General features: G+C 49.7%; 1 protein-coding gene and 1 long non-coding RNA gene across 5 annotated transcripts in view; one reads left to right on the top strand and one right to left on the bottom strand.

Moving 5' to 3' along the window:
- The window catches only part of LOC134740255 (uncharacterized), a 35,314-nt gene extending 31,948 nt beyond the window's left edge, over window positions 1–3,366 (top strand). Inside the window, exon 3 of the long non-coding RNA XR_010127577.1 lies at window positions 1,897–3,366. This is a non-coding gene — a long non-coding RNA (uncharacterized LOC134740255). The remainder of the gene's footprint in view (window positions 1–1,896) is intronic.
- PTPN5 (protein tyrosine phosphatase non-receptor type 5) overlaps window positions 1–20,650 on the bottom strand; it is a 63,588-nt gene that overhangs the window by 10,591 nt on the left and 32,347 nt on the right. For all 4 annotated transcript variants that reach the window (XM_054440466.2, XM_054440465.2, XM_054440464.2 and 1 more), the window contains 5 exons: window positions 5,482–5,675; window positions 4,805–4,912; window positions 4,478–4,561; window positions 3,746–3,987; window positions 2,076–2,265 (listed from right to left, as the gene is read on the bottom strand). In XM_054440466.2, coding sequence (XP_054296441.1) covers window positions 2,076–2,265; window positions 3,746–3,987; window positions 4,478–4,561; window positions 4,805–4,912; window positions 5,482–5,675 — 818 coding nt within the window. The remainder of the gene's footprint in view (window positions 1–2,075; window positions 2,266–3,745; window positions 3,988–4,477; window positions 4,562–4,804; window positions 4,913–5,481; window positions 5,676–20,650) is intronic.

Below are 20,650 nucleotides of genomic sequence, written 5' to 3'. Positions count from 1 at the left end.
CTTCTTGAATCTGGCCTCTCTTTACTTCCAGTTAGGCCTGTTTCTCCCCTGTTGTTAATCTGCTGTTCTCAGTCCTGCCTCTGAGTCTGAGCTTGTGACGTTCTGCCTCCTGAGGGCACTGGTCTCCCCTACCCCCATCTCTCCAAGTTGTTCCCACCCTTTAAAGTTCACCTCTGCCAGGGCGCGGTGGCTCACGCCTGTAATCTCAGCACTTTGGGAGGCTGAGGCAGGCGGATCACGAAGTCAGGAGTTTGAGACCACCCTGGCCAACATGTTGAAACCCCGTCTCTAATAAAAATACAAAAATTAACTGGACATGGTGGCGGGCCCCTGTAATCCCAGCCACTAGGGAGGCTGAGGCAGAAGAATCGCTTGGAACTGGAAGGCGGAGGTTGCAGTGAGACAAGATCGCACCACTGCACTCCAGCCTGGGCAACGAGTGAAACTCTATCTCAAAAAAAAAAAAAGTTCACCTATGAGTCTGTCTCCTCCTGACATCCTCCAGGATGACTCTCCATGCCTCTTGCCTCTGCATTTCCTTCCAGTCTGTCCACCAGCTTAGCTCCTGACTGCACCTAGCTTCACACTGTTCATTGTTTTTGGACACACTAAGTATCGGCTTTGTAAAATGAGGATCATCAAACTTTCCAGGATTGTGAAAATCAAAATAAAAATACAACACGTAAAAAACTGCCCCCGGAGTGGGTGCTCAGGCCACGCTCCTTCCTCAACAATGACCCACCGAACAGGAAATGAGGTAGAGGATGTGATTCTTTCTCGAAGGGGAGATGATGGCAGTGGGAGCTCAGAGGAGGAGCTGAGGCTGGGGTGGTTGAGGAAGGCTTTCTAGAAGCATCTGGAGTGAGTGATGATGTGAGCAAAGGCATGGCAGGAGAAAGGCACAGGCGAGGCTGGCCCAGTTTGAAGTGGACAGTCCCTGCAGGGGTGGGGCATGGGGCATAAGGCTGGAAAAGGAGGCTGGGGCCACACCAGGTGAGGTGTGCTGATGGTGTATGCAGGTGGTACCAAGTTCTGGAGAACTTGGAGCAGCAGATCAGATGATGATGGAGGTCTTCTCACAGGGGAGAGCTACCCGGTCCAGACAGGCCCAGGGCAGAGGCCAAAGGAAGGGAGCTATGAGGGAGGAGGCACCTGCTTCTGTACCCCTCTGGCTTCTACCAGGAGGAACTTGCCCCAGATACTCTTGGCCTCTCGCCTTTTCCTGCTCACAGAAGTGAGGAGTTACCTGTTTGGTGAATTTGGTTGAGGAATGGAGCTTTGGAGCCTCAGCCCCTTCCTTCCTCCTCCTCTCAGGGCCCTCCTGCCAGGAAAGAATTATAGGGGTGCCCCCATGTGGCAAGGTCCGAGATGTGCCGGCACCCCTGTGGAGGGTGGAAAGTGCGTCTAATTCTGGGTCTCAGTATCGGGAGGCTCACTCTTGCTATACCCTGCTAAGCCTCATTTCCAACCTGTATTTTATTGACAACAAAGGTGATATTGTAATCTCCTATGCCTTAGCTCTTAACTGGCTGAGCACTCAGGCAGGTAAACAGGGGTGCCATTTATTGAGCCCCTCAAAGTCCAATAGGAGGCAGCTGGAGGCTGCTGCAGAAGCCAGGGTGGAGGTGATTAGGACCTAAGCTAGGGCCCCAGGGGTGGTAACGAGGGGAGGCCGCTAGAGAGATTTCAAAGGCAGAAGAACAACGCTCGGCAGGAGGAAAGTGGGAAAACAGAAGAGTTAGAAGTGAAGGTTCTCTGGGCTTTCAGAGCACAGCACTGGGCAATAAAGACTTAGCATTGTCACTGTACCTCCATCACCTGGCTGGGTGCTCTGCACATGTTATTAGTCTCTTTAATCTTTGCAACAATCCTATTATTTTCATCCCCATTTTCCAGATGAGGAAACTGAAGCTCAGAGGGAAAGCAGCTTGCCCAAGATGGTGGGAGAGCTGATAATAAAGTGATACTAATCTACTGCAGATGCTGACTTCCAGGCACCACGCTCTACCACCTGGGCAGGTGGATGATTGACATGGGTCTGCACACAGTGGGGCGACCAGCTCAAGGGAACTCACAAAGAATTCCGCCTGCAGCAGGAAAGGGTCCAGGGCCTTTTCGTGAAGCTCTTCTGCTTGGAGGACACGGGAGGCGCTGAGCAGGTACTCGCGGGCGGACTCCTCACGTGGGGACATGAGATAGCCAAAGCCCTCCTCGTTGCAGCCCGGAGTGCACATGTCCAGGGTCAGGGAGACATTGGAACCCCTCCTGGAAGGACCAGGAAAGGGAGTGTGAGCCTCAGGGACAGAGGGACGGGCATGAGCTGGGGTCTCCAGGGGTGGGAAAAAGAGGGAGGGAGAGATCAGCTGGGAACAGAGTGGGGTTGAGGAAGAGGAGTGGGAGTGTGACAAGACCCCCTGACAAAGAAGCGTGAATCTCAGCCCTGAGGCATTGGCCTGACTCCCTATCTCCTGCCTCCTGCAGTGGAGATGTTAACTTAGTGGGGATCTGGGGCTCCAGTTCTAAAAGTTCCATCCAAAGCTACCCCAGCATGGCCTTGCCCTGGACTCTCCTTCATCACCATTGGAGGAAGTTCTACCCTGTGGTCCCCAGGAAGCTCAGAGAGGGGACACCTGCCTGAAGCACAGAAGCAGGGCTTGGGGCCGAGAGGATGGCTCCAGACCCTCCCCACTGCAGTCCTGGGCCCAACAGCCCTGGGATGAGGCTGCTGGTGAGTCAAGGACATATTGTCCAGGAGAGGCCAGGACCCCAGCTGTCAGGAAGGAGGGAGTCCCAGGAGCAGCACGGTGGCCGCAAGGATGTCTACAATGGGCCAACTTTACTATACGCAGAGTCTCAGACCACAGGACAGGATGGGGCTTCATTACATACAAGGGGAAACTGAGTCCCCATGAAGGGCCAAGAGTTGTCCAGGCTCTCCCAGTAAGGGGGTGGCAGAGCTGAAACAAAAAGCTAGGTTTCCCGACTCCACACCCAGTGTTCTTTCTGTGACATCACATGGGTAACTCAAATTTGGTGTGATCTGGATCACCCACCTAGACTCTGAAAAGAGGGTGTCTATACTTCTCAAAGTGTGCTCTGTGGAACACTATGAGCTACCCTATAAAAACAGGTTCTAATTGGGTACCCAGGTACATAAAGATGGCAACAATAGAAACTGGGGACTACTAGAGGAGGGAGGGAGAGAGGCGGGCAAGGGTTGAAAAACTAACTGCTAGGTACTACTAACTGCTGGTACACCCAGTACCTGGGTGATGGGATCATTTGTACCCCAAACCTCAGCATTATGCAATATGCTCAGGTAACAACACTGCACATGCACCCCCTCAATCCAAAATAAAAGTAAAAAAAAAAAAAATAGAGTTCTGTGGTCAAGTGACTTTGGGAAATGCCACATACTGCCCCCTTGCTGATTTACAATGAACACAAGCATGTTAAAGGCCCTGACAAGTCCTGCAGCAAAGAAAACCACCCAAACTTACTTGAGCATGGGAGAGTGTGTGTGAACATGTGTACACCTATGTGTGCGTGTGCAGTAATGTTACTACATTCATCTTGGGGCACTTTGATCTCTATGAATGACCTGGATAGCATGTGTCTACACTGGCTAAGCTATGAGGCCAGCTCTGCCCTGGGCACCGGGAGTCAGAGTCAGGCATCCACTCTTCTGATCAGGAGCTAAGAGCTCAAGGGCCCGAAGAGCCCACCCCTCCTCCACCCCTCCCACCTCTCCTGCAGACCCATGGACTTGACGGTGAGCGAGGTGGGGTCAGCCTCAGGCTTGATGTCCATCACACAATCAAACACAGGAGTCTCGGGCACCGGGTCGAGGTCCAGGAAGTCATCCTCGATTTTCTCCTCCATCCACTCTGAGTAGGTGAAGGAGGGCTGGCGGCTCACTGACTGGCGCCTGTCCTCAGGGGGCAGTGGGGTGGGTGACTCTGGGGGTGTCCTCAGGAGGTGCCACACCTGGTTGGGGTGTACAGCATCACGGATCTGGGACCATGCTGGCTGCTCCCCCGTGTTCCTGGAGTGCCCATGGGATTGATGCCCCCCCCACTCCCTCAAGGTGTCTAGAGCAGCCCTGCTCTCCTGGGAGTTGTCCACAAGGCACTGCCCCTGGCCTCGATGGAAGGCTCCATGCCTACTCTCCCTCCCTACCCCTCCCTCTCCCAGCTCTCTGTTTCTTGTGGCTTCAGGCCTTCTCAGGGGGGCTTGGGAGTTCCTACACCAGTTTTCTCCCTGTCTCATCCCCTTTCCTTAGCCCAGATCACTGCAAACCAATTTTCGGAAAGAAGAAGGCTCTTGCCCCAGGCTGGCACACTTGGGCAAAGAGATAGGTATCCCTCCTTGCCCCACCCAGAACGTCCAGCCTGTAAGTCAGATGGGAGCTGGTAGAAATCCCGGCCTCAAGGTCAGAGGAGGACAGCCTTGAGGTTGGGGTCGGGAGGCGCCTTACCAGGGTGGTAACGAGGACCAGGCCCACGGACAGAAAGACCAGCAGCAGACTGGGGACTCCCCACGTCCCAGAGTCAAGCCAGGCCTGGGGAACATCAGATAAACAGGTCAGGGTGGTGGTGGGGGCAGAGTTCTCAGCTCTTGCAATGATGACAAAACCAAGACTCTGAAAATCACATCCCAGGTCTGGGGTGGGGAGCAGGCAGAACTTTAGGGGCTTGGAAGTATCTTCTGAACTCAGAGAAGCCCGATCTGGAGGTTGGGGAGGGTGGGACTAGAGGCCCCCAACAGATCCCTGCTACCCCAGGACTCCCCAAAGCTTACTCACCGTGGGTTCCAGCTGTTTCAGGAGCGTCAGCAAAGAGGAGATGAGGTTTGTGGTGTTCTGTGACCAGACGTGGCCATAGCCGCTGAACCAGAGCACCCCGCAGGCAAGCTGGGGCACAGGGGAGCAGACTGAGTATGGAGCCGGCCCCCTTCCCCCGTGTTCCCCCAGCAGAGCTCACCTGCAGCCTCAACCTGCCCCTGCATGGAGGCTCCTGAACCTCTAAGGTCCAGACTGGGCAGCTGAGAGCAGGGCCCCGGTGCTGCGTGCCCAGGGGAGGCCTCAGGACTCTCCTTGGAGAAAAGCTGACTGAAGGGAACCAAGAGAAAGCCCTTTCCAGAGAGGACCTCACAAACATGTACATCAAAAGGGTAGTCTCCCAGAAAGGCCTCCACAGACAGGAGTTCTCAGGAGAACCCTGCAGGGTCAGGGGTCGGGGAGGCCCTGTGTTCTGGATTCTTAGGTTAGGAAGGCAGGGTGTGAGGTCTCAGATGCTGACGCGGTAGCTCAGAATTCCAGCCTTCCCCTCATCCCAGCCTTGAGGGCTTGGAGCTCCTGAGGAATACCAGGGAGGCCCCTTATCCTCCTGCCTTCCAGGTGGCCATCCTGGGGAGGAAGTGGGAGGCTGGCCCTCCACCCACCCTCTCTCCAGACCCTCGTGAGGCCTGTGCCATCCTTACCAGCAACTGTGAGGCAGCGAACAGGCACAGGCTGCTTCTGAGAGTGAGGGAGTGGCTCCCAGCGCCTCGAGGTGGTGGCTTCTGAGCTGGATCTGAGGGCGGCGAGGGAGGAGGGGGTGGCGGCATCTCTCTCTGTGAGTCCTGGAGCCCTTCAGCCTCGTCCAGTGCCTCCATCACTATCGGCTTGGGGAGACCTGTGGAAGATGGGCCATGCGGGCCGATGACTCCGGCCCTGTCCACAGGCAGGGCTCTGCCACCCTTTTTGGGGTGACTGTGGCTGCCTCTCAATCTGGGATCAGTCAGCGTGGCTCCACTTCCAGCAGTCACCCTCGATTAGCAAAGCAATATTCACCTACCTTCGTCAGAAAGAGCTAAGTGTGGGTGGACAAATTATTTCTCTTTTATTTCTCCAGTAACAGAGTTAAAATGGCAGGAGGTTTTCCAGGGAGTTAATATAGTTGTATTTACGCAGCTTCATTCTTTTCCATTTCTTAAGGAAACAAAAAACAACCACCTCAAACTCAATTAAAAAAGAAGCAGCAGCAGGAAAAAAAAAAAAAAAAAAAAAAAAGACATGGCATAACCAGGCCATGACCCTGAGCAACCCATCCATGCCTGCCCTGTGGATTTTTGTCTCATGTGGGCCATGCCCCAACTGGGGCTGGAGGCTGGACTTGACAAGACCACAGCCACGTGCCCCCACCCCATCTCAAGACTCCCTGCACACTGAGAGGGGCTAGGGGCAGTTAGGGCGAAGTGCCGGAAAATCTTGATGTAGCAGAATTGATACCAGATGTCTGGGGCCAGTTCTGGGTCTGTCCCTAGTGACTCTGGAGAGTCACTCCTTCTCTGGATCTTAAGTTTCCCCACCTGGAAGATGGGGTTTGGGTTCAACCCTAGTTTTTCTAACTGTGCTTTACAGAGCCCTAGTGTTTTCTCAGGTGCACAGGGGCTGAGGCCCTATGTCTGCCCCTCAAGGGCAGAAGCTCTGCCTGTCCCTGTACCATATACTGGATTTCTGCTAAGATTATTTCAAGGCAGAGTTCTGCTACTAAAGAGTCTGAATACCACTGGCTTAGATCTGAGCCCCTGGCTATAGCATGGGGATTCTAGCTGCGGCCACCTCAGTGAGTCCCAGATATTGGAGGTCTGCACCCAAACTCACAGGATTTAGTTTACTGTCAAGAAGAGAGGGACCAAAACATGGATGTATACAGTTTGACAGCAGGGAAGGGGCTGTCTACATATCATGCTGTATATGGGACAATGGACTTGGGTGACAACAGAACCATGTGGACCCAACGTAGCTGTTTGTCCATGAGCTGCTCGCTCACTTGACAAACATTTACTGAGCATCTCCCATGGCCTAGATCAAGACTGTGGTGCAGAGAACCTGGTCCTGGAGCTGTGTTTGTAGCACAGGCTCCTGCTTCCCAGCCGGGCCCATTTCAGCTTCACTCCTTGCAGTTCCTCAGGTAAGCCCGCCACCTATGCTTTGACATGCTATTCTCTCTGCCTGGAACATCCCTCCAACACCCTGCTCCCCACCCTGCCTCCCACACACTTTGCCAAGGTAACACCTATTAATCTTGTAGACCTCAATCAGATGTCCCCTGAAGTAGGTCCTGCTCTATCACATACGAGCACCCCATGCCTCTCCTTCATATCATCATCATCATCAGCAGCAGCAGCAGCAGCAGCAGCAGCAATATGCCTGGAATGTGCAGGGGCCCTTCTCTGTGTGCCTTACATGGGTTAATTTCTTTATTCTTCACAGCACCCCTATGGAGTTGCTACTACTATTATCCCCATTTTACAGAAGAGGAAGATGAGGTGCAAAGAGGTTAACAGGGCTGCCCAAGGTTGCCTTGCTGGTAAGGGTGGAGGTGGCTTCAATCCAGGGCAGTTAGATAGGCTTCAGGCTACATTACACTTGCCATGGGTTGTAAATAATTTTTGAATATCATCTCCTCTACCCACCAAGAAGTTCCATGAAGGCAGAGTGGTATCAGCTTTGTTCATCCTCATGTCTACAGCATGTAGCATAAGTCCTGGTGTGTAAGGGTACAATAAATGTTTACTAAATGAGTGAATGATGATGGGCAAAGGACACTCTTTTACTCAGCTTTTTTTTGCCTGATAAATGGAGATAATAATACATACTTTGAAAAGCTGTTATAAATATATATATATATATATATTTTTTGTTTTGTTTTGTTTTTTTGAGATGGAGTCTTGCTCTGTCACCCAGGCTGGAGTGCAGTAGCGTGATCTTGGCTCACTGCAACCTCTGCCTCCTGGGTTCAAACAATTCTCCTGCCTCAGCCTCCTGAGTAGCTGGTATTGCAGGCGTGTGCCACTGTGCCTGGCTAATTTTTGTATTTTTAGTAGAGACAGGGTTTCACCATGTTGGCCAAGCTGGTCTTGAACACCTGACCTCAAGTGATCCACCCACCTCGGCATCCCAAAGTGCTGGGATTACAGGCGTGAGCCACTGCGCCCGGCAGCTGTTATAAATATTTTAGATACTACAGACGAAACACCTAGCATAGTGTTCAGCATTTAGTAAGTACCCAATAAATGGCAGATTATAATGCTAACACATAATTCTTGCCTTCAAAAGGCTCCAGTCTCGTGGCTAAAACAGACCAGTAAAGACATGTTTACAATACAGTGCATTAAGCAATAAATCTAAGTGCCAATGGAGTCTAAGAAGGTCATGGGAGGGCATCTACCTTTGTCCATGGAGGTTATAGTTCCTGACCACCTGAGCAGTCAGCTCAGATCCTGGGAGCAAGGTGAAAAAGGAAAAGCTGCTGCTAAAAGAAGGATCACGTGGGAAGGCAAGAGTTGCTACTATTGATAAGCAGGGGGTTGATTTCTCAAAGGGCCAGGTCTCTGCCCACACACAGTTGACAGGTGATGCCAAATATGGAACGGTGGGAAGGGACAGACCCAGGGGTTACCTGGCTTCTGTGCCTTGGTTCTGCAGAGCACATACTTGGACCTTGGGCAATCCCTTCTTCTCCCTGGGTCTCAGTTTCCTTATCTGTAAAAAGAAGGGCTTGAACTAGAATTCAGCGCTTCTTAGATGTCTCTGCAAACCTCAGAGGAGAGGGAACATGGGACTATGGGGAATAACATGATCTTGGACTTGGCTGCATTTTTTTTTTTTGAGACAGAGTCTCGCTCTGTCACCCAGGCTGGAGTATAGTGGTGTGATCTCGGCTCACTGCAACTTCCACCTCTTGGGTTCAAGCGATTCTCCTGCCTCAGCCTCCTGCGTAGCTGGGACTACAGGCACAAGCCACTGCGCTTGGCTAATTTTTGTATTTTTAGTAGAGACGGGGGGTTTCACCATGTTGGCCAGGCTGGTCTTGAACTCCTGACCTCAGGTGATCTGCCTGCCTTGGCCTCCCAAAGTGCTGGGATTATAGGCGTAAGCCACCGCGCCTGGCCTGTATTAAGACATATGTGGGTGTTCTGCATTCTACACTATGATATATTTGTACTCGTTTTGATATGAAAATAATGTGTTTTATTTCCCTCTCCTAAAGCTCTGAATCACAAATTTTGCTTCAGGAAGATGTGTGACATTTATCCTATGGCTTTGCCCTCAGGGATACATGCACCCCAGTCTAAGAAGCATGGAATTTGCCTGCAATAAAACATTATGCAGCCGTCATAAATGACTCTGCTGATGAATATTTGATAACATGGGAAAAAATTTTGATGGTATGGACTAAGAAAGGCAAGGTTACAAAACAGTATAATCTCACTGACCTTAAAAATTAAGAAAGTATAAATATGTCTATAAAAAGATAGCAAATACCTGATGTGAGATTAGAGGTTAACATGAGATAGAGATCATACAGCATGGAGCAGTAAACTCTTGGCACACAGTAAGTGCTTAACAAATGTTGTACACAGTAAATGGGAAGACTAAAGCCAGGTAGTAACACCGGTTCTTTGGGGTGGGGTGAGATTAGAGATGATTTCATTTACATATCCTAAATTTCCTCTAATAGATAAATATATATGTGTGTATACATACACAGACACATGCACACATGTATTTGTAGTGAGAAACATTTTTTTCAAAAAGATCAAAGTTCTGAGTTGATATCATGAAGCCTAGTCAGGATTCTCAGGTTTCAGGCCTCGACTCCCACCTGTCACATCTAAATGCATACACTGGGATGTAAGAGATTGACGGAGTATGCGTGGCTCTGTGAGACCCACCCAGCAGCAGAACAGCCACTCCGGAGGCAGGTCCCTCGGATAACGTGTGATCATTACTTTTGCATATGAAAGATAGGTTCACTGTCTTGCACATTATGGAGGTGGCAGGAAAAACTGCAGGCTCGTAGGGCCCTAGATGTGTAGCTCAGAGAGGGGGAGGCTTACAATTTTTTTTAAGACTACTGGTCACCTGGCAGCCCTGGGGACCAGATGCATCCAACTGATGGGTATTTACTGGGCAACTAGTAGATGTACATCTTTCAGAGCAGGATTTATTTACGTATTTTTCTGGGTAGAAATCTGACTTTTTTTTAATCCAGCAAGATATGTTTCAAACACACACTATATTCTGCACATAATTTTTGGGGAGATGCATGGACCTCAGGTTAAGAACCCCTGATCTCAGGGGTGGGCAGTAGATGTCTGTGATGGAAATTCGTGTTAGTTTCAAAGATGGAAAACGGGGCTAGGAGCCTGCCACTCTGGTTTTAGTCTCTGCTGATTTGTGCATGAGTCCAACACCACTGACTATAGGTCAAGCACTGGGAACACAAAGATTCAATGTCATGCAATTCAGAAAATATTTACTGGGTGCCTACTTTGTCAAGCACTGGGCTAGGCTCTGGGAATACAGCAGTGAAGGAAACAGCCTCCACTTGCATGGACCACTGTAGTCCTAGGCCCGTTTGTTCTTTTGGGCTCTGTCCTGCTCCTAGAAATGATGTCAGCTCTTATCCTTTCCCTGCCCTCTCCTTTACTCACTATCTTGTTCTGGGAATAATACCACCTCACTGGGCTGGCTCTCTGCAGTTCCCAAAGTGCCTCTGCACACGCAATTGCATTTGCTTCTTTCGACAGCCCTATGAGGTAGACATGATCATCGTCATCCCTGTTTTGTCAGTGAGAGGCGGCTGCTTGTGTCAAGGGCTGGCTTTTCAATAGTTCACAGCGAGGTAGCTGCTTTGCCACGCATGAAACCCTGACTCAGAGGCAGCTTGCTGACAAGTGATTTAACATCGGGCTCCTCATGGGCTCACCTCTTGCACAGGATGATGGGATTTTCCAGGCAAGAAAAATCAAGGCTTAGAGAGGTTAAGTGTCTTGCCCAAGTAAGTGCAGACCTGAGATTCAAACCCAGGGCTTTCCAGCATCAGGTGATGTTTCCATTTTGCCATGCCGCTTCTCAGTAAAGGGTCACTGCAGCAAGGCAGGGAGGTCCTGTGTCTGGGGTCGGGGGAGGGTGGGGGGCAGAACCTTGAACCTTAATCAGCTGCATGGGGGCCACGGTGCAGATTTTGTGCCTGGTCCCCAGCTGATGGAGCCTCAAAGTATACATGTGGTATGGAGGGAAGGAAACAAGCCCTGGAAGGCAAAGCTCAGTATCCCAGGCCAAAGCTGTAGGATCCTGGGTAAGGTATGCAGACAAATGGCCTTCAGATTTCACCTAGGGCACACGGAAATGCTATGATCCCTCTCCTGTCACCCAGCTCCCAAATCCCACCATTGAACTCTGCAGCTACTCTGTGCCCTGGAGCTGGTGCCGCCTGAGCTCCAGAACTGTGGCTGCTCCTGTCAGTGACTCATCCTTTGAGCTCCCAGGCTGCCAGCCCACCGGAACTGGAGTGGAAGGCTGGCTCAGCCTGTTCCTGTTTACATGAGAAAGCAAGCTCTGTCCCAGTTAGCTTTTCTTCCCTTCCCAATGTGGCCAGCAGTCACAGGGAGCCCTACCCAAAAGAACATGACACTCAGACCTGCCCGGACTTCGTGAATTACTGGCTGTCAGAGCCTGATGGGCCCTGAGGGATATCTGGTTCAGCCCATTAATTTCTCAGATGGAGAAACAGGCCCAGGGAGGGCAAGTGGCTTGCCCCAGGTCCACAGCCAGCCAAGGGCAGAGCCTGAACGTTGGACTTACTGTGTGCTGGGTGCTGTTCTAAGTGCTTTACATGTATGAACACATCTAATCCTCACAACAATCCCAGAAGGTAGGCGCTGCTCTTACCGCCATTTTACACATGAGGAAACTGAGGCACAGAGACGTTAAGTCACTTGGCTGAGGTCTGCTAATAAATGGGTAGAAGCTAAGACTAGAACCCAGGCAGACTGCTTCCAGAGCCCATGCTATTAGCCACACATGAGATGAGACTAACTCCCTACGCCTAGGACCAGGCATTCTGCCTCCCACACCACGTCATTGTTAACAAGTCTCCAGCAGTCCCACCTCTCAACCATCTGGGTGATGATGCTGGGCTCCATGGCCTGTCAACTGTGTCCAAAATGCCACCAGTAGACACTGACTTCTTGTTCATAGGATTGTTGCTCCTATCTCATTGTGGGCGATGGAGGGCGATATAGGAGCGGTAGGGGTGACCTTGGGCAATTTCCCAACAGCTCTTTCCTGTGAAGAGATGAATCCACAGGGAGGATTTGCCCTCCCTTATCCTCCTATCCTGCCAGCTTGGAGCCAGCTACATTGTCAGTCTTACGCTGTTCAATATTCACAACTGTGCTGCAGGTTGACATGATTGCCCATGTCTTACATGGGCAGCCACTGAGGCACAGAGAGGTTAAGTGACTTGCCTGGGATCACAGAGCCAGGCAGTGACAAAACTGGACTTGCACCCAGGTTGGTGGGTCTCCACAGTCTATGATTTTTCTCTTATTCCACAGAAAGATCTGGAAACCCACAAGGGGGATGGGTGGAGCAGGTTTGCCTACCTGGCCTATTTTGAAGTTTTGCTTGGATAGGTCTAGAATCAAAGGAGGTACCGCTACAGGAACTGAGAAGGGCGGAGTGGTGGAAGAGTCTAGAAGGAATAGGCCCAATCAGCCACTTCTGCCACTGCAATATCACACCCTCAGCACTCCCGTGGGCTCTGAGAGGAAGAGCCTGGCCTCGGTGGGCACTGCTGTGGTCTCTGTACTCACTGGGAGAGGCTGGAGGTGGGTCCCTATTTTCTGCTACCTTTTGCGGGTGTGTAGCAGGCAAGGTAGGTGTTAGAGGATATACGGTGCTAAAGAGCAGAGTCCCTGAAAAATGGCAAACACTAACCAAGCACTTGCTCTATGCCTGGCCCTTCACTAAGATTATCTCCTGCCTTAAAGATGTTCTATGTTTCAACCTCAACACTGACCAATAGGACTCCTAGTGAGAGAAGCCCTGGAGGAAAAAATTTCTAGCTTCTCCCAGCAAAGGCAAATGCAAACAGGTGGTGGATTTGGAGTTCTGGGAATTAATACTGGCTCTCTGCAACCCCTCCACCCTGTTAGTCCTGCTGATCAGTAAGCAACACGACCAAGAGATCCACAGGAGGAGGTAGGAAGATGATAAGGGTTTGGGCCAGCAGCAAGTCCATCTAAGCTGGCTGAAGGCAGGGCCCAAGTCTTGTTCATCTCCACACTCTCCAGGCAGGCAGGATGGGGGTGGGAAAAGGAATCAAATTTTGACATAAGAAGATTCTGGACTAAAACATGGGTGCTCACCACTTATCAGCTACATGACTTAGGCCAGTTGTTCAACCTCTGTAACGTAACTCCTGTGGTGGTCTTAAAATATGTCTGTAATTCTTTACCATTTCTCCCATCAATAGGTGGCATCTCTGTCCCCTCTCTGGCTGACTGCCCTAATGGAGTGAAGGTGGCAGAAGTGATGTTATAGAACTGTAAGGCTAAGTTATCAGAGTCCATGTAGTCACCGAGCGTGGTGGCTCACCCTGTAATCCCGGGACTTTGGGAGGCCGAGGCAGGCGGATCACATGAGGACAGGAGTTCGAGTCCAGCCTGGCCAATATGGTAAAACCCCGTCTCTACTAAAAATACAAAAATTAGTCATGCGTGGTGGTGTGCGTCTGTAGTCCCAGCTACTCAGGAGGCTGAGGCAAGAGAATTGCTTGAACCTGGGAGGCAGAGTTTGTAGTGAGGCAGAGAGCGCGTCACTGCACTCCAGCCTGGGTGACAGGAGCGAAACTCCGTCTTAAAAGAGCAAATAAACTTGCCTCATAGGACTTAGAGGATGCCATGAATTAAAACATGCAAAATGCTTAGCCTGCTGCCTGGCACATGGTGAGTACTCAATAAATGGGAGCCAGAATCTAGAGATGATGGGGAAAGGGGAGAGTGAGGGAGAGGCAGCAGGAAGGATTTCCCTTTCATCTGCCAAATGAGCCCACCAGGAGGACAATGGGTGCCCCACCTGGACATGGACAGGGGCTTTGAGGCTGCTGGCTGGCAACTGGGGTCGGTGGATGGAGTGGGCATGGACTGGGGGTGGTGGAGTTTTGTCTCTGCCAGATAATTAAGTCCAGAATGCTAATAAGCTTTCAAAACAAAACACAACTCAAGTACTCTTTGGATGGGATATAATAAAATGGTTCTATCTGAAATTGCAAACAGCTTTGTTGCTGCAAACAAAGGCTCAGTTCTTTGTGCCTCTTTGGCGTGGAGGCCCAGAAGTACGAGGGTGAAAAGGGTCAATGAAACTCTGAGGGTGTTGCTTCCCCCAGCAGCTGCCCATGCTGAGAACTAAAAGAGCTGACAGCAGAGGCCCTGCGGCAGTGAGGTACCAGAGGTCCCCAGTGCCTGAGACTTAAGCACAAATGCTTGGGGAGGAAGGGACAGACTTGAGAGAGCATCTTGCTCCATCCTCCCATTTCAAAGATGAGAAAACTGATGAGATCCAGAGAATAAGAGGCAAAACCAGGACTGCCATGCTCATCTTTAAGTCTCTAGTTCAGCTCTCTCATTAAGCTAGCATATGAAGTTCAACAGGGATTGCCTGTGGATACCTGGAAAGTCTAAGGCTTGAGGCCCCATGGCAGAGGAAGGCTGGGTTCTGGCTTGGGGTTCTTTAAAGGGTCCTGTTAAATGCCCTCAGAGGTCTAGGAAAGTCCAGGTGACAGGAAGTGAACTCTTCAGCCCAAGGTACCCCCAGGACAGCAAGGCAAATCCCCAGCCTCCAGAGGTTGCCACCATCAGATGGTCTTTGCAACCTGGGAGGCTCACACCACGTTCTCAAGGTGTCAAGGTGTCTCTGGCTGTGTGATGTTCGGCATCCATCTCACTACCTCAGGGGGCCTTCCAAGTGTCCTGTAAATTCAAAGAGTGGGACTAGGGGTCTTTTAGGGTCCTTCTATCTCTAAAGATCCACTGTTACTTAAAAATAAATCTGAACCTCTGCTTTAGTTTAATTCAATGGCTTCCCTTTGTCCTTAGGATAAAAACCAAAATCTTTGCCCTTGCCATGGCTAACAACAAAGGACCACCATGCTCTGGCCCCTGCTTACCTCCCCAGACTCTACCCACACCTTCTCCTAGTTTTCTCTGCTCTGGCTTCTTCCAGATCCTCTGCTGGAACCAGTATGGGAAGCAGAAAAGTCTGGAAACTGGTGGTTCTGCTCTAGGATGTTAATGTCAAGGAAATCCTCACACAGTCCCCAAGGGAGCATGTAAGCCAATGTTCTCTCCTGTGCTACCTGTGGTGGGGGTAGGGGAGTAGAGACATTTGCAAGCCCATGGCTAGGGAGCTGGTGGGCCAAGTGTTCAGGGACATCTTGGGGAGTGCTGTGCAGCCCTTAGGAACAAAGGATCAGAGTACCACGGCACCGTGGAGGAACTTAGAAACACAGTGTTGAGTAAAAAGAACAAGATTTAACACAGTACAATATGCACAATTAAAAATATAGACAAAAAACATCATCCATTCTGCAAGGGCACATAGCAACAAAAAACACACATTAAACACATTACCTATCGAGAGACGGGGCACAGCAGTGGGACACAAAAGGAAGTAAATAAGTGAATAAAACTAAAGAGACAGCCAGTATGGCCCACTGGAGATAACAGGACCGTGCACTGAGGAGTATGATGGATGATGCTCTAGAAATTCTCGAAAACCACCTTTTCCTCTCCAAGTAAACCCAAAACAAAACCATCGAGTTGGAAGTTGAGCCAAGGTCCAATGGGGGAAACAATGAACGGAAATTGAGGGTCCTTCACCCTGTCTGCATCCTGGAACTGGGAGAGCTGGAGAGAGAGAAACCCTGGCTGTTTGAGAATCAACAACTCTGAAGGGAGAAAGACTCATGGACTGAGGTGCAGCACAGCTGACTGTCAAGGAGACCCCTGAATCTCCTTTCCTCCGAGCTGGTTCACCAACATGACCTCTGAGTCATTTTCTTGGCTTTCTACAGGGAGAGGGGAATTCCATGCCTTGGTGGCTGTCTCCAAGAATAACCAGCCCCATTAAGATCCCTAGGGTTGGGTCAGCCCCAGGTTTCCACCTGCCAAGTTGAACCAATGAACCCAAAGGGTGGTAATTCAACTCAGAGGGTCCCCTCTCTCACCAGTTATCACTCTTGCTTGGCAAGGATTAATTAGTATTTTGGAGTGGCCAATCATTTTTTCTTAATGATTTTAGAAAATATGAAGACCTCCCCCTACAATAAAAGCATAAAGCAAAACCAAGTCATCCATACTCTTGCCTCACTGAGAAAGGTGTTGTTTTCCTTTTGATGTATTGTTCTCTCATTGTAGGTGCACTTTTACCTCATGCATCATTTTGTACGTAGGCATATCCTGAGACTATGCCTCTTTGGATTACAAGGATTCAACTTTTAAGCAATATGGCAGACAGCCTCCAAGGTGGCCCTCAGTGAACCCTGCCTCCTGGTCTTCACATCCTTGTGCAGTCCCTCCTACGTGGTATCAGGGTTAGTCTTCATGACCAATAGCACACAGCAGAAGTGAAGGCATGTCACCCTAGGATTAGGTCCTGAGAGACTGTGACTTCCATCTTGGACACGCTCTTGCTCCCTCGTGTGCTTTCTCTTGGATCACTCACTCTTTGGGGAACCAGCTGCCCTGTAGTGTGGCCGCTGAGGCAGCTCGTGGAGTGGCCTGTGTGGTGAGGTACTGAGACCTCTGGCCCAGAGGCTGCAAGGAACTGGAGCCTGCCAATCACCTGTGAGTGAGCTTAGAAGTGGATTCTTCAGCCACAGTCGAGTTTGGGGATTATTGCAGCCCTGGTCAACATCCTGAGATGTTGTGAGAGATCAGGCCAGATTGACTTAGGCCATGCGGCTAAGTCATTCCTGGTTTCCTGACTTAGAAACTGTGGGGGATAAGGAATGTTGTTTTAAATTACAAAGTTTTGGGGGTAATTTGTTATGTAGCAAAATATAACTAATGCAAGCGGCTTTATCCCTTCCTCAGGTAATATGGATTTTCATAGCAGGCTGTATTCCCAATGAGGAGAGACAGGCCTAAGAGGATGTGGGGTGCCCTGCTGCCGGATACCAGGACCCACTGGGAGGCTACTCAAGACTGGCAGAGGGTGGCACTGGGCTGGGTAGATGACTAATGCACAATTCCAAATGGTCTTGCTTGTGATTGATAAGGGGTTTGCCTCAAGCTAGGTGATGTTCAATAGGGATGTGGGAAAAAAGATGATCTTTTTCGGGCCTGACATGGTGGCTCACTCCCGTAATCCCAGCACTTTGGGAGGCCGAGGCGGGCAGATCACAAGGTCAGGAGTTCGAGACCAGCCTGGCCAACATGGTAAAACCCTGTCTCTACTAAAAATACAAAAACTAGCCAGGCATGGTAGCATGTGCCTGTAATCCCAGCTACTTGGGAGGCTGAGGCAGAAGAATTGCTTGAACCTGGGAGGCGGAGGTTGCAGTGAGCCGAGATCGTGCCACTGCACTCCAGCCTGGGTGACAGAGTGAGACTCTATATCAAAAAAAAAAAAAAAAAAAGATGATCTTTTTTAATATCTAATAGTCACATCAGGCACAGCCCAAATAGGGCTGAGAGGGGGTAGGCTAGTGACTAGTCCTCAGAAGAAGGATGCTGTATGCAAAGCCTTGTCCTGTTTAGGAAAATGGTGTGCAATGGGAAATTCTGGGTAGGCTTCTCATCTGTATTTTAGAAGGCAACATTACCCCAGCTGACATCTGGCTTATGTCTGGTTCAGACAGCCTAGTTCCTTCTTTGCTGATAACTCTTCTTGGTCCCTTACATCCTTCACTTTTTTTTTTTTTTTTTTTTTTGAGACAGATTCTCACTCCGTCACCCAGGCTGGAGTGCAGTGGCATGATCTCTGCTCACTGCAACCTCTGCTTCTCGGGTTCAAGCGATTCTTGTGCCTTAGCATCCTGAGTAGCTGGGATTACAGGCACAAGCCACCATGCCTGGCTAGTTTTTGTATTTTTAGTAGAGATGTGGTTTCACCATGTTGGCCAGGCTGGTCTTGAACTCCTGACCTCATGTGACCCACCTGTCTCAGCCTCCCAAAATGCTAGGATTATAGGCTGAGCCACTGCACCCAGCCCATCCTTCAGGTTTTAACCACTTGGAATTAAAAAGAAACAGCACCAAGGTCCTAATAAACATCCCCACCTGTCCCACACATCATTTTCATATGTGTGTGTGTGAAATTCCAAAGTTCAGAGATGTAAAGTGATTCATGCAAGATCCAAGCTCAAAAAGGGCAGAGTCCAAATTCATTCACATCCAGGGCTTCTGAATCCGACAATAAGAAACCATAAAAAAATGAGCTGTGAATAAGGCTTTATGGTTTACAAATCCCCATTCACATCCATTGTCTCACTGAATTCTTATAACTACCATAAAAAAATTGCTTTTCTCATTTCACAGTGGAAATGCCTCATGGGAGGGATGGAGCAGTACAGGGCTTGTCCAAGCCCATCAGTGAAAGGCAATGCCTAATACAAGGGCAGACACACTCAGCACTGTCTTTACACCCAGGAAAATGTCCCTCGTCCTGATCTCACACTTTGAAGTGCCCTGCTCCAATCCTCCATCAGGTATGCTCCTACTCACAGGTAAGGAGTCCAGGGAACCAAAGGGACATTCTCCCTGTAAGTCCACATATTCAAAACCCCACATTCCCTGGTCAAACGCTCCTCAGCCTGATTCCTGGACCTGGAGGCCCTCTTTTTTGACTGCTTCATGAGAGTGCACTGTGCTGTGTGTATTCCTAGAACTGGCCAAGGTGACTGTTTGCAGAAGGTGTGTTTGGAGCTCATATGTGTGGGCTGGGGTACCCATCTACCCAAGTGCTCACGAGTGTCCTTGTGGTGCTGGACAGAGCAGGGGTGGACTGGAGATTGGCTTTCCCTAGACCCCATATTTTGCTGCGGAACTCAGAATTTTCTATTTGAACCTGGCTTTTAAACTCCCTACAAATGAATATTCGTCAGGGTGGAAGGAAAACATATTTCCTTTCAAAGCTTATCAGCTTGCTTTCGAACAAGTTAGCTATCTAGACATAACATATACAGCCTTACAAATGTTAGGGGTGGGACTGCACACAGCTGTGCTCTTTGAAGTGGCAGGGAGGAGAGCCAAAGAAAAGAGAAGAGCAAAAGAGCCAAAGATTTAAGCAACAAAGGGTCAGTAGCTCAAACAGTGGAAGGTTGGGGAAAAGAATGAGACATGGGATGAAGGCCAAGGGGAGGAAGTTTTAGGAGAGGATGAAGTTAGTGTTAGGAGGAATGTGAAAGCTTATAAAGAGGATGTGCTGGTAGATGAAGGATGGCCACAGATTCTCTTGCACTCCTCCTATCAAGAGGTGGCATTTACTTCCCATCCCTTGGATCTAGGCTGACCCTGTGACTGGCTTTGATCAACAAAATGTAGTGAAGTGACACTGTGTAACTTCTGGAGCTGGGCCTTAAGAGATCTGAAGCTTCTTTTTTGCCCCTCTTAGAGTGCTCCTTCTTGGTAATCACATAAGAAGTCCAACTACCATGAGACCATCATGCTGTGAGGAAGCCCAAGGTAGGAGCACTGAGGTGCCAGATGTGTAATAAAAGCTTTCTTGGACATTCTATCCCAGCACAGAATGAGGTGTGTACAGCGGAATGAGTGACCTCAGCTGATGCCACATGGAATGGAAGAACCACCCGGCTAAACCGTGCATGACCCTCCAAGTCATGAGCAAATAAAATGGGTGTTGTTTCAAGCCACTAAGTGTTGAGATCGTCAGGCAGCAACAGACAACCAAAACAGATGCTGAGATCTGAAGTGAAGAAATGAGCTTCAATGGAAGGATGAGTCTTTTTTTTTTTTTTTTTTTTTTTTTCAGATATAAAGAACTTCCTGAGAGCTGGGGTGATTTGTCCCTGAGCCAGACCAAAGAGAAAGGTAATGGCATCTGTCACTGCATATGTTAGGAGTACGATGGATGCCCATTTGTCTAAAAGGGCATTAGCATCAACCTTTGAAGATGCGGGGGACTGGATCAGATGCATTCCTTCTTTCAGTTGCAAAGACTATCTTTAAGTGTCATCACACATCCAGGCAACTCCCTAGAATATGAGAACTGTTTCTATCCTGGTGAAGGAAAATGGAGGATCATTCTCCCCACCAACCCTGGCCCCTTAACTATGCAAGCAGAAAACACTCCTGCCTATGGCTGTGCTGGTTCAGTGAGGTCTCAGACCTGTGGTGGGGAGTCAAGAAAGGACCACCGGATACACTACCCCACTCCGCTGCTGTAGAACTGGCCTGGACCTGACGCCCGAGCCCCGGGCACAGGAACACAAAGAAAAAAAACCACAAAGAAAAAAAAGAAGGTTTTTTTTCTGTTCACATTCCATATCCTGAAACAATCATCACCGTCACTATTAGCTACCATTTATAGAGCACTGTGTAATAAGCACTTTACGTCCATGAACTCATTTAATCCTCACAAAATCTCTGTGAAGATCTCATCATATTACTACCCTTATTCTAGAGTGAGGAATTTGGAACTCACAGCAGTTAGATAATTTACCTCAGGTCATGCTGTTGGTCAACAGCAGAGCTGGGATTTGAACCCAGCTGCCTGGCCATAGCACCCCAAGGCCTAGCTAGATGGGCTCCATCCTGGTGTCTGAGAATAGTTAGCCTCTACTATTGCTGA

The sequence above is a fragment of the Pongo pygmaeus genome, chromosome 9 (genome assembly GCF_028885625.2).
Source record: "Pongo pygmaeus isolate AG05252 chromosome 9, NHGRI_mPonPyg2-v2.0_pri, whole genome shotgun sequence".
Lineage (NCBI taxonomy): Eukaryota > Metazoa > Chordata > Mammalia > Primates > Hominidae > Pongo > Pongo pygmaeus.
The sequence above is the reverse complement of the archived record's forward strand: the minus strand, read 5'-3'. Positions and strand labels throughout refer to the sequence as shown.